General features: G+C 36.4%; 1 protein-coding gene across 3 annotated transcripts in view; it reads right to left on the minus strand.

Moving 5' to 3' along the window:
• The window catches only part of LOC136866258 (bromodomain-containing protein 2), a 709,923-nt gene that overhangs the window by 315,684 nt on the left and 375,628 nt on the right, over window positions 1–18,611 (minus strand). For 2 of the 3 annotated variants that reach the window (XM_067143058.2, XM_067143060.2), the window contains exon 16: window positions 9,093–9,263. In XM_067143058.2, the coding sequence (XP_066999159.2) occupies window positions 9,093–9,263 (171 nt within the window). The remainder of the gene's footprint in view (window positions 1–9,092; window positions 9,264–18,611) is intronic. The other variant, XM_067143061.2, reaches the window with a different exon arrangement.

Consider the following 18,611-nt stretch of genomic DNA (forward strand, 5'->3'; position numbering starts at 1 on the left):
ATTGCCACCCTTCACTCCCCTCAGAGTAGCCTCGCTCTCCTTTCAGAGAGGTTAAATAACCCTTAGAAATGTTAAAGACCATCATCATTTCCACTGCATGAAGTGCCTATTCATGGTCTGATGCTGTAAACCAGTATTTAGATGCATTAACAGCCATTCGTCTGACCACCGAGAGGTAGACTTTAGACGCAATGAACTTTTATTATCGCAGAGCACTCCAGTAACCTGGTGTCATTTCATCTATGCAACATCAGGAATGGTAATGCAGTCCAAGATGATGATAGGTCTGGTGATTGCATTGGCCAGAAGCCTTTGTTCTGTGTAACTTTCATGAATTCATGAGACTGAGTTGCATAAAGCGTGACAGGTCGCCCCATCCTGCTGAGAGAGTGCATAAAAGCGTTCATGTGGTGTCAATTGTGTGTAAAATGCTTCAAAGCTTCCCATATAAACATTAGAGTTTGTGGTTGTTTAAAAGAAAAATAAGGACCTAAAAAAGGTGACTTGCGTGCACACACACTCTCTCTCTAAACTGGTTACTACAGCTAGTTTCACATAAATGGTTAAATTACACAAGCTGCTACTAAAAATATTAAAAGATTTGTAGTCATATTATCAATAAATTCTGATTTTCAAAATTGATTTCCAGAGAAACTTCCATATACACATAAGTCACATTTTGCAGAGATGAGATAGAGATAATTTACAATTTTAATGAAAAAGTTCACTCTACCTAATAAATGTATGAGAAAGTCTTACCTGAATGTACATACTTACAAATTTAAAACTAAAAAGGGTAATATCCTGCATAATGTAAAGTTTGATATATTGTCAGAAATGTTAATCTTGTAACGGTAATTTAGACATTTAAAGAAACTACGTCTTCCTAATAAGTGGAAAACCAAGACGAAAATAATCAAAACAGGAACAGGACATAATTATACATCCCAGTACTTTCACTAACTTTAAGTCAGACTGGTGTATTTGCTGAGCAAAACAAATCTGTAAAAGCATGCAGGTAAAAAACAAAAACAAAAAAAAAACCAATAGATTAAGCATACTACACATATTTTCATTTTACTAAATATTATTTTATAAGGCACAGCCTAGAGTTAATATATTAAGTGAATAAGAGACATTTAAGTATAAGATGGCTAGGTCAATTATACTTTTAATAATTTTACTTTTAAACCAACAAACCATTGTACAAAAAACCATGACAAAATATGGATATTTAAAGGGTCTCTGAATCTCATCATAGTATGCTTAATCAGGAGAAATAAAAATTAACCACCACCTGTTAGCATCGATTTGTGCGTGGTTCTGTTGACGCACTTGGTATGAGCAAAACAACTTGCTTATGGTGAAAATATAAAATAATATGGTAAATTAGTAGATGAAAACTGAAGAGAAAACTTTTCACCAATAAAAATGTTTTGCTAGTATCAGGTACGTATGTAAGCCACCTATCACAGGCCATCACATTTTTCACAAACCAGTAATCCTCAGGGAAAGAATAAAAAATAAGAAAAACTACTCTGCACTTAAACTAACTTCAATGTACTGCTTCCTGCTTTACAACCTGTATGTCATTAAATACCTAAAAAGAAGTCTAAATACACAGCAAAAAAATTGGTCAAGCACCTACACATGCTGGTATATAAAATTCCAATAGCAAACAGAGCAACAATAGGGAGTAGGGAAAAAATATTTTTGTAATTTTTAAAGTGTAACACACTTAAATCCCCCAAATGCAAGCTCACACCTGCGTGACCCTAACCACATGGCCAAATTGCTCAGTCCTATTACCTGACTAATGAATCAGGTACATTATTTAAAATGCGTTTTAAGAATACACTTCTCCAAAGCTTAATGCAGTGGCATATCACATGTCAAATGATGAGCTTGATAGTTTTCTATAGCTTAATCAACAAAATAATTTTATGGACATACAGTTGAAACTGGTTAAGACGTCCCTCTCTAGTGCGTTTCGCTGGTTATTGTCATTATTCCAATGTCCCAGTTCACATCCTATTAAATACATGTTAAAGAAACCTGGATAGCACATTTAAATCACTCTTTAGTGCGTTCGTAATATTTGCACCATAAGAAATTAAAATTAGCGTTCCTGGTCGCGTTGCATGCATGATGCACCAATGACGACTGGCCTGGGCGAGGATTTGGTAGAGAACTTAATTTCACAGCCTTTGCGTGTTGGCCTACAGCTGCAGCGAGCATCAGTCACGAATGAAGAGGTGTTTTATGACACAAATAAAAAGATGACGGGATTATCTAATAGGTCATGATGGATTATTGAAGAAAATAATAGATGGTTCTATAGAGGAAAAAATTATAGAAGACGATCAAGATTAGAGTACATGACGCAAATGTTAGATGACACAAGATGTGACAACTCTCTGAAATACACTCAAGTCATTAAAATTATGAACTAAGAATGAACACAAATTCAGTGAAATACGCAGAACTACCACATACAAAATAGATCAACATGTCTCATACATTATTATCATACGACTTCGACAGGGGGGGAAAGCACAGAACCACAAGAAAAACCACGTGGACTACAACTCCAACAAAACTACGCAGAGAAACAATTTTAACAGCGCAAAAACCACACAGTAACACAGTAACAAACTCATTCTCTCGTCCCCATTAACGGAGTCGCTAGCGCACGCTAGCCTCTCTCGCTTGTAGGACGATTTCCGTCCCGAATTCTCAGCTGTAAAGCATACACGCTGTTGCAGTGAGTGGGAAACACGATACACTCGTCAAATAAAGCATCAAATAAATATGTTTGAAAATTACACAAGCACATAAGAATTTATCCTCGGGGAATAGTATTGACCGTACTGGATAAATAAGAATATATTGGAAAATCGGAAGATGAGTTTAAAAACGGAAAGTTTCTGGATAAATTGGAAGGGCCGGCAACTATGCAGAGGTATTGGCAGTGACATTTATGCGAGATAGGATTTAAGAGATTTGTTCTCAACAGAATGAGATGCTTTAAGTATTGTATGAGGTTTTCATGCAGAGATGATATTTTAAAAGGGCCTTGTGTGGAGAAGGACTATGCGAGCAATGCAAAGGGCAGTTCATGTCTGTTATGTGTCAACGCTCAACTGTCAGTGTTAACGAATGGCTTTCCTTAAGGGAGAGAAAGGAAATATTTGAGCAAGTCCATAATTAGATTCCACGAGGGAGGTTTAAATCCTTTCAAGGTTTGTTATAAATGCCAGAAAATAGTTCAGCCGTGAAGGACAGATAATTAAGTAATGTATGTGGTAGGAACCCCTCTCGTAAATAAAGTATTCAGGGCTTTCTTTTCAGTGGGCCCAAGTATTGGATCATTCTATTTAAGGGTATAATTTTTTTTTTTTTTTTGTGTGTAAACGGTACGTGGACATTAACCACTCAAAAAGCATCAATTATTACTCTTGTTTAGTTTTAACTTTGTTCCCAGTGTCGAAGGAAATGTAATGGAGTGTTCGCTGATGCATTTGTAATTACAACACTTTACTAGGATCATTAATGGGGATGTCCTTGTTTGGAACTAGTTCAAAATTATTTCGTCATGTGTTTCCCCCCCCTAGGGTAATGTACTCCGGAATATGGTCCTCATGACCCGTGTAAACATACGTAGCAGTTTAAGTTACAGTTCTCCTATTTGTCACCAAGGCCATTAAATATTAGTTCGCTCATATTGGAAGAATTTAATTTGCCATACCACAGAGCATCGTGAATTTTCATCCACACCCTTAAGCCTATAAGTTTGTTTCTAGACACGAATAAACCACCCCCAAGAGTTCTGGTGTGTGGAGAAGTGTGCACTTGAATCCGGCATAGGCAATGGGCATTTGTCAGATCTGGTGTTAAGAATACTTGGCTTTCGCTTTTGTGCTGGCATAGTATCCCGGGCCAGAAAAGGTTCAGTATCAAAGTGAAGATCAAAGAGCAAATTCCATTCTTTTTCCTTACAACTGTATCAATAAGACTTGTATATCAGTATGTCCCTTCATTTTCATGAATCTACATACATTATCATTATAGAACCTTATGCTTTTCAGTGTTCAGTCTGGAAGCCTCTGTGAATTTACTAAATGTCACCACAATCCTCTATTTACAACTAGTGCTGTGGCCTCATTTAGTTCTATACCTCTTATCTTTAAATCGTTAAAAACTGAGTCTAACAATCGTTTTGGTCTCCCTCCACTCCTCTTACCTTCCGTAACAGTCCATTCTCCTCCTAGGTAACCTATCCCCCTCCATTCATCTCACATGTCCCCACCACCGAAGCAGGTTTATGCGTACAGCTTCATCCAATGAATTTAAGTGACAGTCAAATAGTTTGTCATCCTTTTGATCCAAAGATCAAAGCTAAGGTCAGTGGCATTCAAGGGTGTCAAATTACCACAACTCTGCGTTCTTGGCTTTAAGCTTCTTATTGAACTCATACAAGGTAAGATTCCAGACTTCAGTATGCATTAAAATTCATATGAAGAAAAAAGGAATTATTATTATTATTATTTTACTAGGGGCTTTACGTCGCACCGACACAAATAGGTTTTATGGCGACGATGGGATAGGAAAGGCCTAGGAGTTGGAAGGAAGCGGCTGTGGCCTTAATTAAGGTACAGCCCCAGCATTTGCATGGTGTGAAAATGGGAAACCACGGAAAACCATCTTCAGGGCTGCCGATAGTGGGATTCGAACCTACTATCTCCTGGATGCAAGCTCACAGCCGCGCGCCTCTACACGCACGGCCAACTCGCCCGGTGAATTATTATTATTATTAGCTTCATTTGTAGGATTTGGTTATAGCACTCTACGACCTGAATTTCAGCCAAGAGAAAACAGATGGAACAGAATATCTTCTCATTACATAATTTAGGTTCAGTATCATGAGCCAGGAAAGTCTTATTCATGTAATAAATTTCTTGTCACCAAGTCCTTGTTGTGTACATTTGTGGATTCGGAAGGAATATAGACATTGTGGTGATAAAACCAGGTGAGCTCTACAGAGAAACGAAAGTGATAGATGTTATTAAGTGATCATGAAGCCGGTTTAGTCATAAAATAAAAGTGATTACGTTTTTCACAAATTTTAAAATACCTTCCGAAATTTTTTCTAAATAAAAAGTGTGCGTTCCCCATAAGCCCAACTCCTCGTCCACGTCATGGGGGATGGGCAGCAGTATACTGGAAGAACTGAAGGAAAGATGACTACTTGGATGCAAGTATCAGCCAACGACGACGACAGAAGTCTCAATGTCATCCGCTGTGAAGTGCTTTGAACATACCACAGTAGTTTTAGAAGGTTTAAAGTTCCTTCAATCTATTTTAAGTACCCAGGAATTAAAAGGTTAGAGTGCCTTTTCATTATTAGGAATCTGATGAAAAGAAAGATATTTGCCTTTTGCAGGATTAGAATTAGAACCAAACATACAACACTGAGGAATCTTGCAAATATCTTCTATTTATTTAAGAACTGCAGTAATCTCACACGAATGCTACTGCAACTGTTAAACTAGCGAATGGTAGAAGGGAAATCGCTACATTCGATAAACGGCCGTTTATCTCTTAAACATGTCATTGGATTCTTATGCTGAAAGCACAGCTGAGTTTCTTTATTCAAGCCCATGATTTTCAGCTTTTTAGCATTTTAAACTAGACTGATAATATAAGCTTGCACACTAACAGCTGGGCGTATTTGTGAACAAAAAGCAAAGTTTCTAGAAATTGAAAACAGGGTATGGGAATATGTGACTCAATAGAAACAGTTTGGATGCACAATCGTGACTCGAATATGTGTGTGCACACTGAAAGCTATTGTAGTAACAAGAAAGTTAAAAATGATGCGTTACAAGACTCCCACACTTTTGAATGAAATAACTTTGTTTTCGTATGAAAACTAGCATTGGACCTCATCTCCCAGCCAATTATGAAGGGAAAAAAATTATGAATTTCTACGCAACTGTTATTGCTTTGCACCAGAAAAATTCATCTTACTTGTTTCAGCATTCTCGAGATTCTGGAGTACACTGACAATTCTAGAACTTATCAAATACAATGGTATACCTGGAGCAAAACTTCGTTGATATGAATTAAAGTCAACCTCCCTTCTGAGTTGTGATTCAAGAACCTTCTCACTGATTTGCTTTACAATTGAATAAATTGTTATTGGTCTCCAGTTGGTTACACCATCTTAATTACCATCTTATTCACCAAAACTGTTTGGTCAGCAGGGTTCATTAAATCTAATGATAAATTGAAGATTGACCACTGTATGTTTGGGAGCTTCCAGCTCGATACTATCCGCATCATAATTTCTTTGAATTTGTTGGGCTAATATTAAACTTTCCAAACACAACTTTATGAACATTTTAGTAACACACCTCAGACCACAATAGTCAACTTTTAAAAGTGCTTCAGCCAGAACATTACCTACTCAAGAAAAAACTGAGCAGTATACTAGTATTGATATTCAGATGTGATGTCACATGATTGTTGTAGGCTATATATGAGTAACTGCACTTTCTACAGCAAAGCATATGAACTCCTTGATTAACGACACTCCCAGACAGTGAGTAATTACTACAGCTCGGAATTCTAGGTGCAAAATTTTGGTAAAAAAAGGTGCAAAAAAGGGGTTTTTAATGTAGCCTGAAAAGGTGCAAATTTCAAACGTAAATATTCATACAAACAACATCACCAACATCAATTTTACGTCATATAAAAGAACATAAATTCACTGATGTTATCATGTATTAAAAATCTGTCTTAAACAAGTCCCAGAACACATGTTATTAAACTCACATGCCCAGAAAACTGTCAAAACAGATAATATTTCAATGTTATTTTCAGTGAGGTTGCATCTATGGTCACTAAGTAAATACTTGTTCAACGTCAACATACACACAAGTGGTGCACGTTTTGTTTGCAGTCGATATTAAATGCCTGTTCTTCGCAATATCCTTAACATCAGGGTTTTTGGCTAAGCTCTGTTCTAGTATCTGCTTTGAAATACCATCCAGTGCTTTCTTCACATCCATCAAAACAACCCATATAAGAAATATCATATAGCCCCTTTATTATCCATGTTATGCCCTAGCTATATACTGTGTAACATGATTACATTGGTGTTTTTTTTGTATTAATTATTAATATATCACAAACATTAAAACTTGGAACTAACCATTCGCTCTGAATACCATCAGCACTAAACTGTTTAGCACTAGCACATATTTTCTTGGCGTTCATTTTCGGTTTCAACATACTTGATACCGATAGTACAGTAATAGCAAATAGCGTAATATTAAGCTATTTGCTAATAGGACAATGGCAGACATCACACACAATTAAAACATATTCAGAGCCATCACCTATGTAATACTAACAAGGCCAGCAGATAAGCAGTTGACGAAGGGCGACAAGCTAATAGTTCAACAATCACCAAGTTTGTACTTCAGCTGCCAATTAGTGCAGTATAGGGAGCCTACGATTCTAGCGAAAAATTGAGGAACTACATAGAACCAGAAATGTTCGGCTTTTCTTGTTTAACTTTCTTTAGGGAAAAAAAAAAAAAAAAAAAAAAAACAAGTGGAAAGAGGTGCAGAGATTAAGAAAAGGTGCAAAAAAAGGGCTAGCATTGAGAAAAGATACAAAAAGGAGCAACTAAACCAGTTAGGGGTTGTTCATTTTATGTTTTCTTCGCAAGACAAGCTAATTTGGGCATTTTAATAGAAAAAAATTAAGGTGCAGCATCTAAAATTCCTGGCTCTAGTAATGACATATTTCTAAGAGAAAATACCAGAATTGGAGTTCTATTTTAAATAACCAGTTTTGAAAATTCAGATTATACAACTTTCTCATAATACAATGTGCATCATATATCCCAGTAGGGTTTTATAGGATTAAGATGAACATATTTGGTTTTATAGGACCAGTGTAAGCATTTTGTCAGTGGAACAACTGTACAAAAATTTAGGAAGCAATTTCATAAACATGTTAACTAGCCTTCATTAAACAACACGCCAAGTTGTTGTTTATTTCCAATATCTATGAACATCATATCCGTTACTTCATAGTATCTTCACATAAAAACCTTATCATAATGACAATTCCTGCAGGAAAAATTTAACTGTATAATATGATTTGGACCTCAAAAAGTTTACAGACTGTAATTATTTCCTTAGGTAACATATTAAATGTCCTGTTACAGAAACACAATGTAGCCATCGGGAGGATAGAAATCAGTCTGTCTGTTACATGACTGAAACAATGAATAGAGATCAGTATCAACATTTTCTGAAAATGTCAGACCTGTAATTCGCATATGAAGGAATAGGAATATAATCCAATCAGCCAACTACAAAAAGATTGTAGGTACCTGCAATATACAGTGTGTGAACAATACAACAAAATGCTACGGACTTGAATTAATTGCTCTGTTTGTTGAAAAATGCTACAGACTTACATTATGATCACAAGCTCTGAGAAGAAAATGAACTCGAAAACCAATTAAAATAAATATTAAGCCAATAACTAAAATTAACTGTTACATGCAAATATCAGAACCACACACATAAAATAGCATACCCAGTGTCACCAACTACAAAGCTAAATATCAACGGAATTAAGTCCTGATCTCTTAACATAAATACAAACATTTTTGAAAGATACATATTTGCTAAGAGATGATTATAATGAGACTTCAACTTGTAAGTTGGTTAGAGTATAATTAACAAAGATGGGAAAATTTTTAGAATGCAAATATTTCTATTAGCCTATGAGAACAAGAGGGGCACATGTAAGGTCAGCTCAAAATATATCGGCTACGGAATTCTAGAAAAGACTCCACAAAATTACAACAGCGTTGAATGGCACTGCAGATCCTTGTCTAATAGCGGCATATTAAGGCATAACATGAATCAAGTGTTAAAACATAGTCAAGTTAGCATCAGTAGAAGAAAAATGGCTAATTTTAAACTACAAAGCTTTACCACTAAATTTAGCTGTAGGTGCTCACTGGGAATGCTACGGCTTGGTGTGCCGTTAGTAATGAAACTTACAGTATGGCTTACGTGGCTTTTTCCTAAGACATGAGGCAACATAAGATTCCAATTCACGTAACGTTGATGGCTTCAAAGTTTCAAAGTCAATCTCGATCTCATCTGGATTAGAGTCCCGCAACGAAGGCTCTCGAGACTGGATTATATGCACAACTCGTCCCAGTTTGTCGCCTAAAGAGAGGTTGGGAGGGAGAAAAAGAAAAGTACTTGAGAAAAGTAGAACCTGTGACGAAAAATTGAATAAACACACTGAAAACTTAATAAAGTAGAATATAATCTTACTGACTTCAGTAAAAATTCAAATGCACTTTTGCAAAAAAAAAAAAAAAAAAAAAAAAAAAAAAAAAAAAAAAAAAAAAAAAAAAAAAAAAAAAACCATCATTTAACATCAAATTTGGCATGTGAATGACAATGCCAAAAGTACAGAATAGAAAAAAAATAAGTAATGGACCAATCATTTACTACATTTTTTACAAAAGTGATCATGTAGGACCACTTCAGTAACAAGCATCAATGAGAGAGAGAGTTAAAAATACATATATACTGTTATGATTTTGCTCATGCAAATGCAGATTGATAGTTTAAGTACTGAAGTGTGAGATTATAATGCAAACAGAATCCATGGAACGTTCAAACTGGCACAAGTCGAAACAAATAGTGGTGAATATATCGCTAATTTTGGGATTTTCAAGGATAAGGATTTTCACTTACACATCAAGGCAGAGTAGGGGAATCAGATCCCGTAAGAAGTGGACTAGTGGGAAAACTTGAATACGGAAATGGGATCTTTCTGTGCATGGCCTTAAAGTAAAATAAATGAAAATTAAGAAGTTCCAAATAACTGAAGAGAATATTACAATGGAATGAGTGGGACAGAAGGATGGAGTACTAGGAACAACAAGAATTCTTGGAACTTCACGCTAAGATGTTGAATATGTATACTTTCTGAAGGAATGATGTAACAAGTAAATGCCAGCAAAAAGCATACAGAATGACATATAAGAAGAAACGAGGAGAATTGTTGAAAACCATATTATGTCCACCCTGAGACAAAATTTAGTTTGACGTGGTTTTATGTAGTTTATTTATTTGCTCTTTCCCAATGTAAAACCAAATCTTGTCAAACAATGTGTTGTCCTAGCGTAAATGACGCTAAAAGTTGACTAATATATAAGTAATAATAATAACAACGTAAACGTTTCCACCTTTTCAATACTAAAATATATTCACAAAATTATAAATTACACGGTACTAGTTTCGACCCATCTAGGGCCGTATTGGAGCAAAGATCATTTTTGGCGAAATCCTAAGAAAATGTTATTCTTTAATTTATAATTTTGTGAATATATTTTAGTATTGAAAAGGTGGAAACGTTTACGTTGTTATTATTATTACTTATATATTATTCTCAGTTCAATACGGACCAAAAACATGAAATTCATAACCATCAATAAAAGTTGACTGCTATTTCAAATCGCATTTAGCTCACTGAAATGATCAGAGTAAAGTGTGTTATGTTCAAAGACATATTTTATAACATAGAATACAAATTCATTGCATTCTTACATTTGATATTTACAAATTAGGTGCAAATCACTTACAGACACACTGGATTGACTGAACACAGTTGCAGTATGATGATGGAGAAATATCTCCATGTACGGGAACAATAAACATGAAAAACTGTTACTATACACAGGGTTTTATCTATAATATACAATATTTCTCGTAACGAGAATAATGAACAATGCAAATCTAGAAGGCAGTGGTAGAACAATGCAGTTTTAAGCATGCTCTGGTGTGATTTTCTTTACATACAGCTGTAAAAAGTGATGCATTATATCATCAGAAACAGATTTTCTGATTTTCTTTTTGCGATCCACACCTTTTTTCAGATCATCCTTTCCAAGCGATTCTGTTTCCTGTTGTATACTATGTTATAATGGTTTTCAGGATTATCTTACTGGTTTAAACGATACTTCCCTAGGAGTTATCAATCAGGATCACTTTGTAACTTGTCCACACTTCAAACCACACTCTTATGTGGGAGTTATTAAATATCCTAGTGTCGTTTACAGAATCTGGTCGTCTAGGGTGCTATTCATAGATGTGTTTAGTCTGGACTAAAGCAGTAACAATTATAGACCAAGAGCAGACAAATGTTTCTCTTATTCCTCCTAGTACAAGGAAAATCTGGGTTTAGTCCAGACTAAGTTTAGGCCTGCTCTAGAAGTAGTTTAGATTATGACTATTTCTAATAACATGGAGGTCGCACGTGAAATTGCAGTTAGTTCAAGAAAAGGGAGATGAGAAGACATATGAAAAGGTATGGAATAAGGCCAATTATCTACCTGAAATATGACAGTATCCATTTTAAGAATATAGTTTTACCATGACCAATACAAGAGATTAATCAGAACTAGTGCGTCCTAATCTATAAGAGCTTGAAACCAATAGAGGGCTCCTTGTTCCTATAGGGAACAAAATTCACATTGTCCTGCGTTATTATGCAGGAGAAATTCCAAGATGATAATGTAGATCTGCACAGAATTGGTCAGCCCACAGCAAGCCAAATTACAGTTTCAATGTCTCTATTGCGATTGCTAGAATCTTGCCTCAGTACGTAAAGTTTCCTGCTGAAAGGAAAGATTACTGACAATGAGAAATTCCACCACAAAATTGCTCAGTTTTATCAGATAATTATTTGAGTTGTATTGGTTTACTGTCTACACTAAAAACCTATATATCATGCGTAAGTCCTAAGTCGTCATCATAAATTCCTAAATTATTGGAGCTACTGATGGAACACACTTTCAGATTAAAAATCCTTGAAGGTAAGACTCACAAATTTATACTAACAGAAAAGAAAAGGATGGTTTTCTTTAAATGTTCAGGTAATAAAATTAATAAACCAAACTAAATCCCATGGCACAACAGCCTCAAAGGGTCATGGCCTACCCTGCTCAGGTCGAATGCTTACTGCATACCTGCCAACTTTCCCGATTTAGGCGGGAGACTCCCGACTTTCGACAGTTTTTCCCGCCTCCTGATTATTCTATTATTTCTCCTGATTTTAGCTTTTTTGTTGACCTTTAAACATTTGTTTTCAAATCCTGCAATTTCAGCTTTTTACGCAAGTGAGCGGAAGTCCTCGGCTCATTGGCCGCTTTCAAATGAAATATCGACATTTATTCATTTGAGAAATGCGCGAATGTGCGATGTTTAATGATACCTGTATATCGCAACGCGTATATAGATTGTCATCTCTCGTTCTCGCGTGCTATGTTTTAGTTCGTTCACATCAGTCTAGTCGATTCTAGAGACTAGTCACTAGATTTGGAGTCCTTTTAAGTAATTTAGTGGCAGAATTTCAAAGATAGCAACTAGTGACTTTCCTAGAGATTTTAGGAGCCATTAGGAGACAATTCTGGGCCAATTTTAATTTATCTATATAAATAAAAATGAATCGCTAAATGTGTTACTAAGCGCAAAACTCGGGAACGGCTGAACCAATTCGGCTAATGCTTTTTTCAAATATTCGTCAAAGTCCGAGTAAGGTTTTTACAAAGAGAAAAATCAGAAAAAATGCCAGGAAAAAAAACAACGCAAAAGCGACATTTCTCTTTTTCCATTCAAACTGTTCGTCTCTCTTTCCTTCTCCCACGTTTGCGCTTAGCGCCGTCCTTCTCTAATCCAGCGCGTTTGCCAAATGTCCGTAAATCTCAGTGTTATCAGTTAAAATGGGTGAATATCGGATTATGTACAAAATTTCAAGCTGCATTTGAGCAAAAAATGGTTTTCAAAATAATTGAGTGTGAAAATGTTAATATAATGGAATGTTACCTCAAATGCAAAATCCTCATTGCATGGAACTTATCATGTCATAACTCCTATTTTATATTCACTATATTTGTAATTTTTTCACTGCTGTTAAAGGAACATTTCAGCTCGATGTAGACAAGTTTTTAAATTTAAATGATAAGAACATGCACTATTTGTGTTTCTTTTTAGTCATGTTCAGAGATTTTTATGTGCAGCCACGAAAATGTCAGTCGCTGGCCAACTTCTTTGCTATTGAATTTGCATGGGGGGTCAAAGCGAGACAAATGGTCTTCCGATATGGAAGTTATTTTTAAAACAAACCCCAAATTCTTATCTCGCTTAGTTCTCAGTTTGTGACAGGAAGAATGTCCTCCTTGGGTTTTGGTTTCGCGCGGGCTGGCTGTTGGGCTGCCTCGACTGACATGTTTTGTTATAGTTGGAGACCTGTGTCTAACCTGATTGTTTTTAAATCTTCGCTCCTCAACAAACAAGTTCATCGATTTCTTTGGTTGATTGGTAAGATGCGGGCGGAGCAACTTCGGTCAAAGAACTTGAAATGCTACAAGCCAAGCTAATTTTCAGTCTAAATGGACTGCACAACAATGTGAAGAGCGAAATGAAACTGAAAGGAATCAAATATCACAAACCCGTGCAGCGTGATTCCACCACCAGATCCATTGTACTCATTGCTTTCAGGAACAGGAACAGATTCCTTTCATTTCCTCAAAAATATCCAAAAATATAACAACTGCTTTCAAATGACTTCATTTGGGGCAACAAATGTACTTCGGGACAATTTTATGCCAACATTCATGGTAACAAATAACATTGCTTTCTTTTAACATATAACAAACAGACTTATCCCCCATATTGCTTTGTTTATTTTATTTTATTTTATTTTATTTTATAGATTTTGTGACAAAAATAATAAACCTGTCCTTAATTTACAGATTTTTGAACTCGCTGGATTTGCCAGGATTGCCGCCTCACATTCTTCAATTAAAGGTCGGATCAGTGGTCATAATGTTACAAATTATCAACCAACCGCGTCTTTGTAATGGTACACGGCTAGCGGTGAAAACATTACTGAACAATGTGATCGAAGCAACCATTCCAACGGGGAAGTATAAAGGAGAAGACGTTTTGGTACCACGCATCTCTACGATTCCGACTGACATACCATTTGAATTTAAAAGACTGCAGTTTCCAGTGCGAGTCGCTTTTGCTATGACCATAAATAAATCCCAGGGGCATTCATTGAGTGTTTGCAACATTAATCTTGAAAACCCATGTTTCTCGCATGGCCAATTGTATGTTGCCTGTTCCCATGTTGGAAAACCATCAACTTTGTTTGTTTACGCGCCAGGTAATCAAACAAAAAATATTGTGTACCTTAAAGCTTTACAATGAAAAATATCTTCATAGTGTTCATTGGAATCGGGGCTCCATAGCTAAATGGTCAGCGTACTGGCCTTTGGTCACAGAGGTCCCGGGTTCGACTCCCGGCAGGGTCGGGAATTTTAACTATCATTGGTTAATTTCGCTGGCACGGGGGCTGGGTGTATGTGTCGTCTTCATCATCATTTCATCCTCATCACGACGCGCAGGTCGCCTACGGGAGTCAAATCAAAAGACCTGCACCTGGCGAGCCGAACATGTCTTCGGACACTCCCGGCACTAATTGCCATACGCCATTTCATTTTCAGTGTTTCCCATTATAGTTATTTCCTATGAAGAAAGAAGAGTAGCTTTTGCCACGTTATCTTCAAGCCATCAACTTATCAAATTACTTGATTTGCAACAGGGGATAATTATGGCTCTGTGAGGGATTTGAAGACCTGCTGAACAGTTCCCATCTACGTTACAGTCAATCGGTTATTTCTGGGTAGTGATATGCTGTGACCTATTTGAGCATTTCCTTATTCACAATCAAGATATTAATATTGCAGGTAATGAAAACATGTTTTTCCATTAGTTTGTTACTAACTTTTGGTAGCAGTAAAAAATTAACTCATTTGATGTTGATAATGTAGTCTTTTGCATAATTCTGACTTTTGCATGCAGTAAAGACTGAATTTCAGTTCGTTCCATTGTCATTTATTTTTGACAGAACGACGTCTGTCTGGTCAGCTAGTTACTTGATAAAAATAACATTGCGCTCGCATAATCGCGTGGGCGTGTGATGCAATATATTAATATATGAATTTGTTAAGTAATGGCATCTGTGTCCATGTTTGATTCACACGTGTGGAGGATGAGTTCATACTATGTTCAGAAGACTTATCAGACACCGATTATCTCAGATACTTCCTGTGAGGGAATAGAGAAGTGTAATTTTTAAGCCTTGTAGCCTCCTATAGAAACAGTCCCCAATTGTTTACCTTTTGTATGCCTCTTGGGTATAAATAAAATGAATTATTCACCTCGTTGATTAGTCGGAAAATGAATAATATAAAAGTTGACAGAAAATCTGGTCTCCACATGGGGAGTCAAACCCATGACCACCGAATTACCAGTCCGAGCTCTTACCCCTACGCCAAGTACTTCTCGGCATGCGCAGTAACGTAAGTGGCTTATACGGTGCGAGAGCCGCGTCAACATTTTTATTTTCTATATGATTGGCCATCTGGAGTTCCCACTTTGAGTACTTTCCTTTCTATCCAAGCCCTGCATATTCTATAAATTTGAGCGAAATCGGTGGTAAGTAGAATGCCCCCTTGTTAGATTAAAACCATTTCGACACAATATACAAGAAAATTGTATTTAACCAAGTTTCTTAAAAATTGCTAATGACAAATCAATCATGTAGGTTCTAAGTCAATATTCCTAATTAGCCTTAAGATTCTAAAGTGGCTGAAGATGCTCAGAAAATGAGCAAAAACATGTAACTATGTTTCAATAATTTACCAATAACATAAGGATGAAATCCTAATTTTGCAAGCTAGCTGAGTATTGAACAGGTGGAATTTTAAATTTATTGTTTTTATTTTCATTTGATCTTCAATATAGGCTTTTAAATTGACATTAGTCACTTGCAATACCCCAGCTTGACAAAAATACTACTACTTCAGGACTTGAAAATACAAAAATTCATGCTTTAAACAGGATACTTCAATGAAATCACATCTACTTACATCATAGGCCAATGATTTGAAGATGAACATAACAATTAAGAAGAAATCCATGTCAAACTACAGCAGGCATGGTGAATATTGGGTTGGAGCATACATGACTTTTTTTGTTTGGTTTTAACTATTTTAAATATCTCATAATTTTATGTATGGTTTTGATTAGTATGTGGTTAAGTGGAAGAGAGGGCCTCGAGCCCTAACTTCGCCACAGAAAAAAAGGCATTAATAAATAAATAAATAAATAAATAAATACGTGACCTCCTTGATAAATTAAGCAGATATGCAATAATTGCAAAAGGCTTTACACAACACAGGCAAGAAATAACATATTACACACCGCAAATCACATGCTATTTCAACTTTAAATTCAGTTGTGGCCTCTTCAGCTGTCTGCAAAAAGTCTTGAGAAAATGGTATGTCATAACAGGGACATGAGCTCCTGGCCTTCAAAACAGAAATATACTCCAGAGATTTACTGGACATGGATGATCTGAACTCCGTTCTATTTTTCTTCACAAGGCTGAAAACATGTTCACATTCTGCATTGATATGGGGTATGGTGAGAATAGAGAGCTTTATGCTAGAAATTCAGTTATACATAAGAAGTCCATTGGCTCCACAAATTCTTGATATTTGTGCCCAACTGGAATCACTTGCAACATCTTTATTTGAAGTGTCATCTACCTAAAGAGGTGAACTGTCTCTGAAGATCATTCACCATCTCGTCTATAGTTTCATTCTCTTCCTTGCATAACAGGAAACTTTTCCAAGAAAAAACTGTATATCTTCCATTTTGTCTAACCTAGCAACTTGGGCATGCTTTAACACATCGTCCTTGAGTGGAAAGTTGTTGACATAGTTACAGGCAGTACAAAAGTAGTTTCTCACTGATGGAAAAGAAATTTGATTTATCTGCATCCTGGAGTTCATTCACTATGTTCGAAGACTGAATGACAATAACTAACCCATCACTTCTTTGATTTTGAATCAAGCTGTACTCAGCTTCAAGCAATGAGAAGCTTTTGACAATTTTGGGCTTAACAACTGCTTTAGCAAATCCATTAGAACTCTAATAAAAAGTGAACTTGTAGGGAAGAAGTCTGAAGGGCAACATTGATATATATTTTTTTTTTTGCTATTTGTTTTACGTCGTACCGACACAGATAGGTCTTACGGCGACGATGGGATGGGAAAAGGCTAGGAGTAGAAAGGAAGCTGCCGTGGCCTTAATTAAGGTACAGCCCCAGCATTTGCCTGGTGTGAAAATGGGAAACCACGGAAAACCATTTTCAGGGCTGCCGACAGTGGGGTTCGAACCTATTTCCCGAATACTGGATACTGGCCGCACTTAAGCGACTGCAGCTATCGAGCTCGGTATTGATTTAGTTAAATACAGGAATAGTCACATGAAGGAAAGTGCAAGAGGTCTTGTTCAAGTTTGAGGACAGGAACATAAACAATTTTTCCTCACGTGTTGTAGCATAAGTCTTACTTTTTAAGATGGGTTTGTCACGTTTGGAAGAATATGCTTTCTTTCAGGGGCATGTGTAGTAGCAGAATCAATAATTCTCTTCTTCTGATACCCTTTGGATCTACTTTGTTCAACTCTAGGTATTCTGGAAGATATGAAGCTTATGGAGATGTCTTGGATACATAATATTACTTCCTCCTTGAAGAAAGAAATAAGTGGATCCCACTGGTCCAGTAGTCTATTCAAACATCTGCCTAAAGATAACCACAGGGTACATACATGATTCAGAAGTGTCTTTGCCTCTTTATTGTGCAAGTTCTGAAATTTCTGAAGGCGTTCTTTTCTTTTGACACTCTTCACTAGAAATACAATATATCAACAGGGATTTCATCCACTTCAAGTGGCAACCTTCCAGCACCTTTTTTTGGCAGCTAGATTAATCAGGTGGCAAATGCAACCTATGACGGCAATACCGGGTCGATCTTCGTTCAGAACTGCGGAAAACCCAATTTCTGTGTCCTAACATAACAGGAGCGCTGTCGGAGCAGAAAGCCACAGTGTTTTCAATTGGTATGTTATGAGAATTCAGCTGTGATAACACCAGGTTACCTATGTTTCACCCTGTCGAGTTCCCATCTAACACTGGTATTGATAGTACAGTGCTCACTACTTTATCCTATGGAATATCATAGAATGTAACAAAAACAGGATACAACTACGCATTCATGACATTGCTTCCATCCGTTGCCAAAGAAAAGGGTCCGTTCTGAAGCCACTTAACAACTTCAGATGATGTATATTTTGCTATTTTATTTACAATGCATGTCATTTTCATGTGACCACAGCTATATTTCTTTGCAACTGATGATGTGGGAAACATCATCTTAAATAAAGTAACCGCACGATCAGCTGCACTTAATGGCACCCTGTGCCCCACCAAAAAGGAAGTAGACAGACAGTCGGCCCTAATTACGTCACTGTCAACGCTTCCAGACTTGCCAAAAAGCGTGTTCCTTCAACTTGACATAAGTTATGTGTTTACTGCACTTCACATGATTACTTAAATTGTTTCTTTCACCATGTGCAATATTAATA

This window comes from Anabrus simplex, chromosome 3, assembly GCF_040414725.1.
Source record: "Anabrus simplex isolate iqAnaSimp1 chromosome 3, ASM4041472v1, whole genome shotgun sequence".
Lineage (NCBI taxonomy): Eukaryota > Metazoa > Arthropoda > Insecta > Orthoptera > Tettigoniidae > Anabrus > Anabrus simplex.